This window comes from Mercenaria mercenaria, chromosome 6 (assembly GCF_021730395.1).
Source record: "Mercenaria mercenaria strain notata chromosome 6, MADL_Memer_1, whole genome shotgun sequence".
Lineage (NCBI taxonomy): Eukaryota > Metazoa > Mollusca > Bivalvia > Venerida > Veneridae > Mercenaria > Mercenaria mercenaria.
In genome coordinates this window covers 86241631-86257215 of record NC_069366.1, presented here as the reverse complement: position 1 = coordinate 86257215, position 15585 = coordinate 86241631, and the positions used below count along the sequence as shown (strand labels likewise).

The following is a 15585-nucleotide window of genomic DNA, read 5'->3' as shown; positions in this document are numbered from 1 at the left end:
ACATATTTACAGTTACATGCTAAGAAATGTCCTGTGTAAATAAAAGAGACAACATAATGAACACACACAGACATAGTGAACACATACTCCAAGGTAATCAGAACTTTTGGCTCTTACTGACGTTTGAATGTCTTATCTGTCCAACCAGTATAAGTTAACAACAGAAAGGCTTCTCTATGGAAAATAGAAAAAATGTTTGGTCATCCGGAGTATACAAATAAGCATATTTAGTTAAGGAAACATACTTTTTTCAAGAATACAACATTACAGGTGGTACAGTATAGACTTTGACATCAAGTTTACATACAGTGAAACTAACAAACCATAAAGCTACTGGTAAGTATTCATATCGGAACAGATGCAGCATGTATAGAATGGCCGAACCTCCAGTGTCGCCGACATGCTGTACAGTCTAAAATGGTGCAAGTTAAATCTCCGGCGCATTGACTTCCGACTCTTATGAATAAAATCTCAAATCAATTAGTTGCAATCCCCATGGAAGATTATCTCAGCCCCCAAACAAGGCAATCACGCCTTTATCATCCACTGTCTTACAGGTTAATCTCTGAAACCACTGACTACTACAAAAATACTCTTTTATCCCCATGACTATATAGTCCTATGATATAATCTTCCACCTGACTTCCCTTCCTTCCAACCCTTAAGCCGTTCAATGCAGCTGTTTGCAACATTGAACACACTTTACCATAACCTTGCTCTTAACCCCTTTTTTTTATCTCAAATCACATCCTTTCCCTTTTATTTTGGTCCGATTTTCTTTTATTTTCTACTAACAATCTCTTTGGATTGACGTGCATGGAAGTGTCTACGTCCCTGTAAAGGGTAAGACAGTATTGGAAGATAGATAGAAAGAGAAAATCTCTAGATTAAATGAGCCGTGCCATGAGAAAACCAATATAGTGGGTTTGCAACCAGCATGGATCCAGACCAGCCTGCGCATCCGCGCAGTCTGGTTAGGATCCATGTTGTTCGCTTTTAATGCCTATTGGAATTGGAGAAACTGAGCGAACAGCATGGATCCTGACCAGACTGCGCGGATGCGCAGGCTGGTCTGGATCTATGCTGGTCGCAAACCCACTATGTTAGTTTTCTCATGGCGCGGCTCAAATATAATTATGTCTTGAATTACGACAATAATAAACACATGGCAAAATACTGTTGCACTTGTTTGATCTGTTTATTTTAAAGGAAACGCCAAGTCAAAATATAGTACAATTATTAATGCCAATAAGCACTTTATCTGATGGTTTTTACATATGTTACACTTGTGCCAAAAGTGAAACATATGTCTTCAAAAGAGACATTCAGTTAATACAGGTTGTACTTTGCACTTTGCTTTGTTCTTACCTTTATTAATTATTCCAGAGATGTCCGTCAGTATGATATAGAGTATGGGGCGCCGTTTTACTATTTTATAAGCATTTTTTGATATCAAAAAAAAAATTCTTGATGTCAAAAATTCTATTTCTTGATATCAAGAATTCCATTTCTTGATATCCGAAATGATTTCTTGATATCAAAATATCAGTCACATTTTTTATATCAGAAAATCGATTTCTTGATATCAAGAATTCATTTTCTAATATCAATAAATCTATTTTCTGATATCAAAAATTCGATTTTTTTTGGTTTCAGGAATTCATTTTCTGATATCAAGAAATGCTGTCCATGTTTTGATATAAAAAATAGAATTTTTGATATCAGGAAATGAATTTTTTATATCAGAAAATAGTGTTATTTTCCTCAAGAAATCAATTTTTGATATAAAAAAAATGAAGCCTATTTTTTATATAAAAATTCGGCACTTCCCGATCTAAATATAGATGGATTGAACAGGATCATATAGAATTGTATAATCCCTGCTATGGAACCCCTAGACTGTCTTGACATGATGATTATTACTTCATCATGTGCATTTCCCAATATATTCGGTACAAATTATAATCTTTCTTGTAGATAAAACAGTTTATTATGTAGATTTACTAGTTTGTCCGGTACATTTCTTAGTTTGTGTTGTGCATTCACCAGTTTGTGCTGTACAGTTGATAATTCGTCATGTGCATTTTCCAATATATTCGGTACAAATTATAATTTGTCTTGTAGATTAAACAATTTGTTATGTACATTTACTAGTTTGTCTGGTACGTTTCCTAGTTTGTGTTGTGCATTCACTAGTTTGTGCTGTCCAATAGATAGTTCGTCATGTGCTTTTCTTAATATGTTCGGTACTAATCATAATTTGTTGTGTAGATAAAACAGTTTGTTATGTACATTTACTTGTTTGTGCTGTCCAATTAATAGTTCGTTATGTGCTTTCCCAATATTTTCAGTACAAATTTATAACTTGTCTTGTGGATAAAGCAGTTTGTTATGTTTAAATAAAACAGATATATATTAATTATCTTTTCAAAAGTTTCCGAAAATAGATAATTGCCGAAAAGAACTTATTTAACGTAAGTAATATATTTGTTGTATGTATGAGAATCCACGTGTAATTTAACATGAAATTTTTAAGCAGTCAATTGAACAGCACAAATTGGCGAATGCACAACACAAATTAAGAAATGTACCAGACAAACTAGTAAATGTACATAACAAGCTGTTTTATCTACATAACAAATTATGATTTGTACCGAACATATTGGGAAAAGCACATAACGAACTATTAATTGGGCAGCACAAACTAATGTATGGACGTCACAAACTAATAAATGTACATGTACCGGACAAACTAGTAACTGTATATAACAGACATTTTTGTCTACAAGACAAATTATAATTTCTACCAAATATATTGGAAAATGCAAACGACGAACTATTAATTGTACAGCACAAACTAGTGAATGCACAACATAAACTAAGAAATGTACCGGACAAACTAGTAAATCTACATAACAAACTGCTTTATCTACAAGAAAGATTATGATTTGTACCGAATATATTGGAAAAAGCACATGAACAAACTGACAATCATTATGTCAAGGCAGTCTAGGCGTTCCATACCCCGCACTGAATGGATTAATTAGGGGTTATCCCTAATTGCATGTCTATTTTTAGAATAGCGGGAATTTTCGATATCAAGAAATACTGGCCATTATTTGATATCAAGAAATCGAATTTTTGAAAAATGATTTATTGATATCCAGAAATCGAATTCTTGATATCAAAAAATAGTCCGTATTTCTAGATATCAAGAAATGATTTCTTGATATCAAGAATTCGATTTCCTGATATCAAAAAATATAACAAATTTTTTTGATATCAAGAAATGATTTTCTTCTATCAAGAAATCGAATTCCTGATATCAAGAAATCGATTTGTCATATCAAAAATTCATTTCCTGATATCAAAAATTCGAATTTTTTTATATAAATAATCATATAAATAAACAGCATTTCTTGATATCAAAATATGAACTCTTGATATCAAGAAATCGAATTTTTGATATCAAGATATTCATTTTTTGATATCAAGAAATGATTTCTTGATATCAGAAATTCGATTTTTTGATATATTAAGAAATCGATTTTTTGATATCAAAAAATGCCTAGAAAATAGTAAAACGTCGCCCCATAATCACACTGGCCATAGCTTTCTTCCAGAAACGGTGGTTCCAACGCCGGGCGGTGGAGGATTCGTCGCAGAAGTGGTGGAGAAATATGGCCGATTGACTATATTTGTGCTGTCATCGATACGTTTTTAGCTTGACTATTCGAAGAATAAGTAGAGCTATCCTACTCACCACGGCGTCGGCGTCGGTGTCGGCGTCGGCGTCACACCTTGGGTTAAGTTTTTCGTACCAGTCCACATTTTGACAAAGTCTTTTGAGATAAAGCTTTGAAACTTTCAACACTTGTTTACCATCATCATGGCCAGTTATAGGCAAGAGCACATAACTCCATCAAGGATTTTGGCTGAATTATGGCCCCTTTTGACTTAGAAATCATGGTTAAGTTTTTCGTACCAGTTCATATTTTGACAAAGTCTTTTGAGATAAAGCTTTGAAACTTTCAACACTTGTTAACCATCATCATGTCCAGTTATGGGCAAGAGCACATAACTCCATAAAGGATTTTGGCTGAATTATGGCCCTTTTTGACTTAGAAATCTGGGTTAATATTTCGTACCAGTTCATATTTTGACAAAGTCTTTTGAGATAAAGCTTTGAAACTTTCAACACCTGTTTACCATCACCATGTCCAGTTATAGGCAAGAGTACATAAATCCATCAAGGATTTTGGCTGAATTATGGCCCCTTTTGACTCAGAAATCTTGGTTAAGTTTTTCACTTGTAAAGTGTTTGACATATGGCTTTGAAACTTTTATCACTTGTTTAGTATAATAGTCTCTATCTGTTGGAAAGAGAACATAACTCTGTCATCTATTTTGGCTGAATTATGGCCCTTTTTGGACATGGTTCTCTTTTCATACAAGTCCATGTTTTGTCAAAACTATTTGACATATGGCTTTTAAACTTTGAACACTTGTTTATCATTATGATTTCCATCTGTAGGCAAGAGTACATAACTATTTTGACTGAATTATGGCCCTTTTTGGACTTTGAAATTGGCTGATATATTGCCATTTAGTGCAAGACTTATCGAAATCAAAGTTACACAGGAACATTGTTTATCTAATCTATTTATTTCTTTTGTCTGAATATCCGTGGAAATATTTTGACCCCATTCTTCAATCAATTCTTCGAATAGTCGAGCGCGCTGACATCAGACAGCTCTTGTCTAATGACCTTTTCACGTTTGACTGAAAACAACCAGTGAGACAGGAGCCAACATGTGTACTCTTCCAACTAGAAACACTTGTTCAGTGCAATTCTCTGTCATTAATGTAAACACTTCTGTACAGTTTGACGAGGGACTGCCGTTTTCGTAGAATTCCCATTGAAAATGGTAAAATCTTGTACAAAACGACCCCTGAGCACGTTTGCAGCAAATCGTAAGTACGGCCCTGTCAAGCAAAATCAATTTCTTTGTAATAGGCAAATTTTCATTACAGACATATGAAAAAAATAAACCAAAAATGATTCCAACGCAGTGCGCGGTGGGTATAGTTGCAACGCATTACAGTGGATCTCGTTTCTTTAATGTTTGTTATGGACTTTTAACTTAAGTTAACAGCATTTTCCTGGGATTTTGATTGGGGTAGGTCCATGAAATCACTTTGACATCAGACAGCAACAGAAACTTAATGTTTAGTAATTATAACATACTGTTTGCACTTCCGTTCTGTTGGATGCACACACGGAAAGCTTCATTTTAAACCTTTATTTTTTTACTAAATCAACTGCCAAATAATAACGCCATGTTCTTTCGTTCTAAATACACCTCAGTTATGATTATTGATATTAAAGCATGAAGGTTTTCTTCATTTTCCTTTTCCCTTATTATATACAAAACATCAACTGACAATATCGATTGTTTGATTAAATGCTTACCACATGCGACTTTTACATCATAGACCAACTTATCTAATATACAAACTGACAGGGTTTCTGCTGTCCCTTTTTCGCATTGGGATGGGGGCGGGGGAGTATTCTCCAACACACTGTACAAGCTGCAACCATTTGTCATTTTTATAGGTTTTTTAAATCATGTTTTAGCATATTTAAGTATGTTCCCAGCTGTAATTTCTCTTCATTTGTTATAATAAGAATAACTGAAATGAGTTGATTCCTTGTCGTCCTCTTGGCACTAGAACAAGGAGTTAAAGGTCTCTTAATATGTTTGATTGGCGCTGTGACAGTTTTCAGAGGAGAATGAAGTTTTTGTCTTTCATTTATTTAACATTTCTCTCTGCTTGTCTGTTGTTAGTTGTTTGTACTCTGTTTCTCCGTTAATCTTTCAATGTTAAACTTAGCCTTAGAATCACCAAGATAAACATTACTGAAGATAAGGCCATGAATGTGGCGTATGGCGTTAACAGGCATTTCCTTTGATTTGACCTGGTGACCTAGTATTTGACCCCACATGACAAACTTTCGAACTTGACCTAGAGATTATTAAGATAAAAATTCCATGCACTTTGTGCCTAATCACGTGATCGCGCTACGTCATTTTGAGCTCGAAAGTGAAAGTAGAAAGGTAAACAAAAATTGAAAATCAGGGCGTAAGTTTTTAGCTCACCTGTCACAAAGTGACAAGGTGAGCTTTTGTGATCGCGCAGTGTCCGTCGTCCGTCCGTCCGTGCGTGCGTGCGTCCGTAAACTTTTTGCTTGTGACCACTCTAGAGGTCACATTTTTCATGGGATCTGTATGAAAATTGGTCAGAATGTTCATCTTGATGATATCTAGGTCAGGTTCGAAACTGGGTCACGTGCGGTCAAAAACTAGGTCAGTAGGTCTAAAAATAGAAAAACCTTGTGACCACTCTAGAGGTCACATTTTTCATGGGATCTTTATGAAATTTGGTCCGAATGTTCATCTTGATGAAGTCTAAAAATAGAAAAACATTGTGACCACTCTAGAGGTCACATTTTTCATGGGATCTTCATGAAAGTTGGTCAGAATGTTCATCTTGATGATATCTAGGTCAAGTTCGAAACTGGGTCACGTGCGGTCAAAAACTAGGTCAGTAGGTCTAAAAATAGAAAAACCTTGTGACCACTCTAGAGGTCACATTTTTCATGGGATCTTTATGAAATTTGGTCCGAATGTTCATCTTGATGATATCTAGGTCAAGTTCGAAACTGGGTCACGTGCCTTCAAAAACTAGGTCAGTAGGTCTAAAAATAGAAAAACCTTGTGACCTCTCTAGAGGCCATATATTTCAAAAGATCTTCATGGAAATTGGTTAAAACGTTCACCTTGATGATATCTAGGTCAAGTTCGAAACTCGGGCATGTGCCATCAAAAACTAGGTCAGTAGATCAAATAAAAGAAAAACCTTGTGACCTCTCTAAAGGCCATATTTTTCATGGGATCTGTATGAAAGTTGGTCTGATTGTTCATCTTGATGATATCTAGGTCAAGTTCGAAACTGGGTCACGTGCTGTCAAAAGATCTAAAAAAAGAAAAACCTTGTGACCTCTCTAGAGGCCATATATTTCATGACATCTTCATGAAAATTTGTCAGAACGTTCACCTTGATGATATCTAGATCAAGTTCGAAAGTGGGTCACGTGCCATCAAAAACTAGGTCAGTAGGTCAGATAATAGAAAAACCTTGTGACCTCTCTAAAGGCCATATTTTTCATTGGATCTGTATGAAAATTGGTCTGAATGTTCATCTTGATAATATCTAGGTCAAGTTCGAAACAGGGTCATGTGCGGTCAAAAACTAGGTCAGTAGGTCTAAAAATAGAAAAACCTTGTGACCTCTCTAGAGGCCATACTTATGAATGGATCTCCATAAAAATTGGTCAGAATGTTAACCTTGATGTTATCTAGTTCAAGTTTGAAACTGGGTCACGTGCCGTAAAAAACTAGGTCAGTAGGTCAAATAATAAAAAACCTTGTGACCTCTCTAGAGGCCATACTTTTCATGGGATCTGTATGAAAGTTGGTCTGAATGTTCATCTTGATGATATCTAGCAAGTCAAGTTTGAAACTGAATCAACTGCGGTCAAAAAATAGGTCAGTAGGTCTAAAATTATTAAAATCTTTTGACCTCTCTAGAGGCCATATTTTTCAATGGATCGTCATGAAAATTGATCTGAATGTTCACCTTGATGATATCTAGGTCAAGTTTCGAAACTGGGTCATGTGCGGTCAAAAACTAGGCCAGTAGGTATAAAAATAGAAAAACCTTGTGACCTCTCTAGAGGCCATATTTTTCATGAGATCTTCATGAAAATTAGTGAGAATGTTCACCTTGATGATATCTAGGTAAAGTTCAAAACAGGGCCACGTACCTTCAAAAACTAGGTCAATAGGTGAAATAATAGAAAAACCTAGAGACCATATTTTTCAATGGATCTTCATGAAAATTGGTCAGAATTTTTATCTTGATAATATCTAGGTCAAGTTCAAAACTGGGTCACATAAGCTCAAAAACTAGGTCACTATGTCAAATAATAGAAAAAACGATGTCATACTCAAAACTGGGTCATGTGGGAAGAGGTGAGCGATTCAGGACCATCATGGTCCTCTTGTGTAATCTATATATTGTGTTTATATCATGCATATGATTCGAAACCTATTTGAAAGTGATATCCCCGGTACTATGATTTCCCCACCAAAAGCTTTTCGTTTTAATGCTATTCCTGTTCAATTGACTTGCACATTGAGCGCATACTGTCGAATGTGGTTGAACAAGAATAGCGTTAAAACGAGAAGGTTTTGGCGGGACAATTGTAGTACCGTGGGTAGCACTTTCAAATAGGTTTCGAATGATGTACATGATATTAACACAATATATTGAATGATAAAACTTACGCCCTGATATATAATTTTTGTTTACGTTTCCACTTTCACTTTCGGGCTCAAAATGACGTAGCGCGATCATGTGATTGGGCACACATATGCAAGCTTGTATCAAATCTAAGCATAAATGAAACCTTATATGGCTGAGAGGGCCAGAATAGAAAATTTGCCCGTTTCAGGGGTAGTATCTCTTGAACATATGATGGAATCTAGCTGGTTTCCAATAGGAACCGAGATCTTATTGTGACTTAATTTGTGTGTAGGTGTGGTAAAAGTCGAAAGTAAAATGTCACTGCTATCATGTTCATAAGGTGAACATTTTGGCTCCTTCAGAGATTAAAATCTGTTGAAAAAATGAGGTCTCTATCGTGTTCAAAAGTAATTGTGGACGGACGACGGACGGACAGACGACTGACGGACGACGGACGAAGAGCAATCAAATAATTTCATCTTGTCACTAAGAAAAAATCTAAACTTTTTCCTTGACACTTTGAGATTCTGTGGTAAACGTCTAAAAATAAAAGGATATTGTTGAAGAAGAGGTAAATTAGCCTACTTGTAAAAAGTCCAGTAACACAGCTGCTCATTGACGTTTTGTTAAGGTATGCTACGTATTAGTAACTGTATTGTACTTTAGTCAAGTTGGTTTATCATATGATGCAGAACTCACATGTGGTCAAATCAGAAAATTAATAGTGTCACTTGATATTATGTATTTACGGATGTGTAAATCAATGTCATATTTATTCTAAACTTCCAGTTTCTGTTGCTATCTAATGTCAAAGTGATTTCATGGCCCTACCCAATCAAAATTCTGGGAAAATGCTGTTTACACCAATTTAAAGTCAATAGCGAACATTAAAGAAACCAGATCCACCGTAATGCGTTGCAACTGTACCACTGCACACTGCGTTGGAATGATTTTTGATCGAACATTTTGTATGCTTGCAATGAAAAATCACCGATTACGGAGAAAAAGTTTTTGCTTGACAGTGTCAGACTTACATTTTGATGCAAACGTGCTCATGGGTCGTTTTGTACAAGATTTTACCATTTCTGATATAAATTCTACAAAAACGGCAGTCCATAGTCAAACTGTACAGAAGTGTTTACATTAATGACAAAGAATTGCACTGAACAAGTGTTTGTAGCTGGAAGAATACACATGTGGGCTCCTGTCTCACTGGTTGTTTTCAGTCAAACGTGAAACACTCGTTAGAAAAAGTACCGATGAGAGTGTAAATATTGTCAGTCGGCCATATTGCGATGAAATCCTCCACAGCCGCGGCGTTGGAACCACCGCTTCTGCGAAAGCTATGGCCAGTGTGATAATACAGTGCTACAGGTACCCGTGATGGCAGTCCGTATTTTCGCGTTCGATCACGTATTCGCCGCATGCGACTTTGGAATTTTTCTGTTCTAACTCCAGCACAGTGTTACTTCCCCTTATCGGTACAGTAAATTGTCAATATTCCTGCGCGGAGGTTGTTTGACAATATTCCTGCGCGGAGGTTGTTTTCGGTATTTTTTCTGTTATGACCGAAGAAAGCCGAAATAACACACGAAGATTTTCTTTTCTATATTTTCATATTGGGTACGTGACATCTTTTGTGACATCAGTTTCATGTGTGTCGTCGCGATTAAAAGTTCCTTACCAACGACAATTTCAATTTGACTCCAGCTAAAGAACAAATTTATTTTATTTATGTGTAGTATGTGTTGTAGTAAAAACGGATTATTAGATTAGGATCGAGGGAAATTTGCACTTGTTCTTTCGCGGAATAATATTGTGCTCATAAAGTCGCTCATTTCCGCTGATGAACTCGTGCATATACAAATATCTGTTTACATGCATATTCTTGCAAAGTTCTTGGGGGTGGGGGTGGGGTGCGGGGAATGAATTCAGCCCATGCCACTGGCTAACTTTCATGGTTTATTGCACAAATCGTCATTTCAAGTTTTAAATATCTCAATATTCAATATAAGTTGGTCACTTCTGTACAGACAAATAAATTTTCAAGCCGAGTTGAATACGTCATATTTTATAACTTTTGATAAGTACTAAATATTGCACACCAGCCGCAGCAACAACAGCAGACGATAACTGACGCAACAATGGCGACGAAAACAATACATCCGATCACTATACCAATAATGGCGGCAATGGTCAGGGCAATTACACATTCAAGCTCATCGCTGTCGTCTCCACAATTGTTGTAGGAGTCACATTTCATGTTGTTCTTGATACACTTTTTATTACTGCATCTAAACTCGTCGGCTGCGCAAGGACCTATAGAGAAAAACATGTTTTATTAACGATTACCAATCTATTTTTTTATGTATTTAGCAAAGGGGTCTTATAGCAATGCTTTTTTCCTGTGGCTTGAAAAAACATTGGTCGCTACATAGTCCCAAGCCACTGGGGAAAAACATTGGTCACTACATATATGTAGTGACCAATGTTTTCCCCAGTGGCTTGGGACTATTTATTATGCCATATTAAGGTGACCCACACGTGTCAGACCCCTTTGGTATTTAGTTGATAAAATTGTAGTCCAACTCGTGACGTAATTATCACTTTCATATCATTTTAGTCTGATATTTTGATGACGGACCATCAAAGGAGGTAATTAGAGTCACGGATTGGGACTAGTTAAATTGGTGTTCAAAGTCCAAAAACAGCAATTTGAACTTTTTTAAGAGTTATAACAAATATGCCAATGGAATATGAAATAAAAGAGTTGTTCAAACTATAAAAATAAAATAAACTAATAAAAGAACAACATAGACATATTGAAATCATTTAAATGCAGAAGCTTATTCATTTTGATCACTATGGATACTAGGTGCTTTAAAGGAGGAATTCTTTTCAATGTAATTATCTACATTATACGGGCACACCTACAGGCTTCTACCAAAATGCATGTTATCCGCTTATACGATCGAACTAAACTGGACTCGACTTCAACTTGCAACTTTTATTTCAATACTTAGGTTCATACATAATGAACAGCAAAGCTGCACAGTAAAGAAAACTGACGAACAAGTGAAACTGTTTGGTGATTTTTTCCTTCTAAAATTAAAGAAGAAAAAACAGAAATAACAAAAAGTTTGTTCAGAGAAACCAGATTTCATCAGAATAGATGTACTAGTAAAACTAAAAATCAGGTTAATATTAATTTTGCAAGACATTGTAGATCATATTAAGTTGATTTTATATTCAGTAGTACTTAATGTACCAGACAAAGAGAGCTACTGTTAGAAAACTGATGGACAAACTACTTTCGCAACAAATTACATCAGCCTAAAATGAGCTAAAATCTAACCGTAATGAAATGGTGTGATAACTGATTCAAAGTTCTGCCATTGTCCATATGGCAGATTGACCGTAGCGTATTTCATTGTCAGAAAGTTCGTGTCCGTCTCGTAAGCAACATGGTCAGTTGTTGTCCCACACAAACCTGCTGCATCTAGAAAACAAATATCATATGACGTTGTATGTTACTTCTCTCTCTTATATCTAAGAATAACAACAAAATGTATGCGTGATTGTGCAAAATGTAAAATGCACTATAATAATATATACATAAACATAAGATAAGTCAATCAAAACTGTGCAATGATAAATTAAATTTTGACCTGCAACAGACATCGCAAGAACAATTATAATATAATCCATAACAAGATTGGAAAAGATTGGAAAAGAGTCATTAAATTTACCACTTATCTGGTCTAATGGGTGTGTTGACGCTCCGTTGTAAAGATCCAGCCTAGATCGCTGACACAGATTCGAGGTTTTACGATACAAACTCATCTTCTTGAATGTGATGACAAATTGAAACTGGTGACCTATGAAACTACCATCTATCCCGACTACGCATGTCATAGTTTGTGGTGGGTAACCGCTTGTCCACGGCGAAACACGTATGGCGTCTCGGCTTTCGAGAATTAATTTCCGACTGCACAAATTATTCATATAATCTGAAAAACATATTACAATAATGCTGAGCGCATATGCGTACCGCACATTTTAAAACAAAAAAAAAGTGGCGTATTTACACTACCGGCCTTCGGACATTGCTGGTTCAAGCTATGTCAGAAACAAAACGGACCAAGATGCGAGTACTACTGTGAAGAAATCGAATATTGCTGCTTATCATTTTGTATGATTTCAGGTGTCTATAAATATCATATTAAAATGAATTATGGTCGTAGTTTCACTTGCTTTTAATAATTTGTAATTTTACCTTTTAAAAAATTCTGTAAAGAAATGAATGAAAGTTAAGATGCCCGAAAATTAGAAATTTCATAGAATTCAAACAAATTACTCCTTTTAAAAGGCGATTGGTCACACGTTTGTCCATATTTTTAAAAGATAATCTTTTCAAGAATTGTTTGAATCAGATAACGTAATAGAAAAAAAAGACTTACACAGAGCTGGCATCAGTCCTAAATCCTCTGTTCCAGTGTTTGTCATGGTGGAGTTATACGACTCAACGCTCATCGTGTGCGCAAACCTTAACAAGGTGGTAACAAAAACTAGAAAACAGACTTTCTCCATATCAAATTCTACAGCAGCCTTATACCTAAACTGGATTTTCTGCTGTAACACTATACATGAAATGTAAGTGATAAGGAAAATACTTTTTTTATTATTTTTATAACAGGTCTCACGTGACAGTCGAGTCCATTAACAACACAGCGACAAATCGTGATCACTGTCATTGTTATATGACCTGACTCGCATACTGCTTTACCCCAACCATAAGTCAGCATTGTCTTTATATGTCTTCCATTTTTGATCTAAATCATGTGATTTAACTAAGTGAAACTAAGGTTGAAATTCAACCCCTCCGCACTGATGAGTATTGTTGTTGAAATAGATTCAGTTGTATATGGTGAAGCACTTGAACCTAATTACAAGTAACAATTGACAACAATTATGTCCTATACGACCGAATTTCCTGTTTTCAATAATACTTAAGAGATACAGTGTACGGTCATTTTATATATGTATACATGAGACTATTTTTGATATTTACCATGTGAATATATCAGTAAAATTCATTTTCTCCCTATTGTTAATTCATATTATGAAATAACTTTATATGAAGATATTCAAATACCTAGAAGTAATTGACCTCTCATTCTGGAATTGGTGTTATCGGTCATTTCAAAAAGCGGCATCAGTATGTATAATAAGAAGGAAAAGAACGGATCTAATTAAAGAAAATAGTATAAATACACTGCTAGGCAAATTTTAATATGTACAAGACTTCACACAGAAATTACAAGCTACTCCCACAATTGTAGGTTACAGGCTCCATGAATGAATATTGTGCGTAAATACTGTTCTTCATGCACGACGTCACCATGACAACTGTTGTCACTGGTCCACTACTGGTCATTGAGGGCCACTAACCATTGCCATTTAGGGCGCAAGACATTTCATTTGGCTTTTGGGCGTTGACGTCGTTTTTTCATATAAACCAGCTGAACTGTAGTTTTAAAGTTTAATAAGCTTTGCACATCCCAGCTGTGCACGGTGCCATGGTACTAAAGATAAAATAACTTAGTAAACCTTAGTGACATGCTGTCAAAAACTGGAAACATCTAAATTATTATATTTTTGGAGCAGATTAAGCTCGTTTCCATAACCTAAAATGGCCTATGTTACGTGACTAAGTTGGCAAATCAAATCAGATCATAGATATTTTTAGCTATGTATACGAAAACTTTTTGCAACAGTCTTGCTAACTGGATGAAAATGTTCATTATTTTCTCACTGTGTCTTGTGCAACGCTTACCACATTTTCCAAGTTTAGACATAAATTTTTATTGACCTCTTTTATAATAACAGACATTTAATGTCAAGTTTTTCAAGGGCAGATACTTTCACAGATGCCCCTCTTTAATTTGAAAGAGAATTGATAGTGAACTGAAATTGTAACAAAACCTGTTTTATGATCGTCACTTACGCTCGGTATGTGTTATAATGTTAAATAAATACTGGCTGGCAGTTGGCAGGGGCGGATCTGGGTGGGGATGCCCTGACCCCAAGTGTCTGTGTCTGCGATCTTAACAACTCGGCCACAAAGGGACTCGGCTCATGCCTTGGTACAGACCCTATACTAGAAAAAAGGCAAACAACTGCATTTGGAGCCAACTTATACTTCATCTGTTTTTCATTTGCTTTATTGTTTATGTGCTAAATGCTGGTGCTTTTTAAAGCTACACATACTATTTGTTGTTCATTATTTCGGCGCACTATTGTACCAAACTTTTACACATGTCCATGCAAAGGCGGAAAAGCTATATAAAAAGTTGCAACGAAGCCCAAAATTACTTATTTCGAAAGAGACCGCGTCCAAATAAATACCTAAAGAGCTTTCGATCGACAATAACGGACAAAGGAGGTCAAAAGCTAAGATATACGAATATTTGACCACTATTGCCTGAGCTCTTGCATGAAATCTCAAATGGAAATGCAATCAATCATTGACTTACTGTAAGCTTCTGCATCTAGTTGTATCGGCTTTTTTCATTGGAGCAGGAATATTCCATACAGGGCGAAGCCGATGCAATTGGATGCAGAATGTCGATGAATGAAAAAAATGGCTTAATAGAAAAGACAATTTTCAAATGATTTTCCTTATTAAGCAAGTTGATCTTCAACAAGAACTGTTGCGTATTTATGTATTTCCTCTTCCTTAATTTTTCAGTGAGGAACATCCTTGCGTTCGGTTGTAATATTACACTTATGGAAAACTGACTTCATTATCAAAAATAAACGAGTAACACAATTTAGAGCAATATATATTTTACCGCTACAAAGACACACAAAACCATTAGAATTATCCCGCCTATCTTTGTTTTGTTACTAAAAATATGTTTTTAGTCCGAAACTATGCTTTGTCTATAGACAAATAAGTTTATACATTAAACGGATTTTACTGGCCATATTCTTTAGAGCATGTTATGTTCATTTATATAGTTCTACGGTGCCGTTCCACTAGCAGCGTTGACTTTAGACCAGATTCGAAGGATCAAATACACGGCTACTAAACCCTAGCACCGCCACCAAAAAGTAGTGATAACGAAAAGAGCTATCGACATTTCCGTGGTGCAGCTATCACCAGTTTCAAACTGTAAAAGTTTACATTCTGTCCTATATTCTAATTGATAA

The 15585-nt window shown here is 35.6% G+C and overlaps 1 protein-coding gene across 1 annotated transcript; it reads right to left on the bottom strand.

Moving 5' to 3' along the window:
* Nucleotides 1-10319: 10319 nt before the first annotated feature.
* LOC123548315 (low-density lipoprotein receptor-related protein 3-like) lies at nt 10320-13155 on the bottom strand. The gene is made up of 4 exons (XM_045335484.2): nt 12831-13155; nt 12120-12380; nt 11726-11869; nt 10320-10689 (listed from the first exon to the last, which is right to left on the bottom strand). The coding sequence occupies exons 1-4, from the start codon at nt 12958-12960 to the stop codon at nt 10442-10444; spliced, it is 783 nt and encodes a 260-aa protein (XP_045191419.2). The 5' UTR covers nt 12961-13155; the 3' UTR covers nt 10320-10441.
* Nucleotides 13156-15585: the final 2430 nt, after the last annotated feature.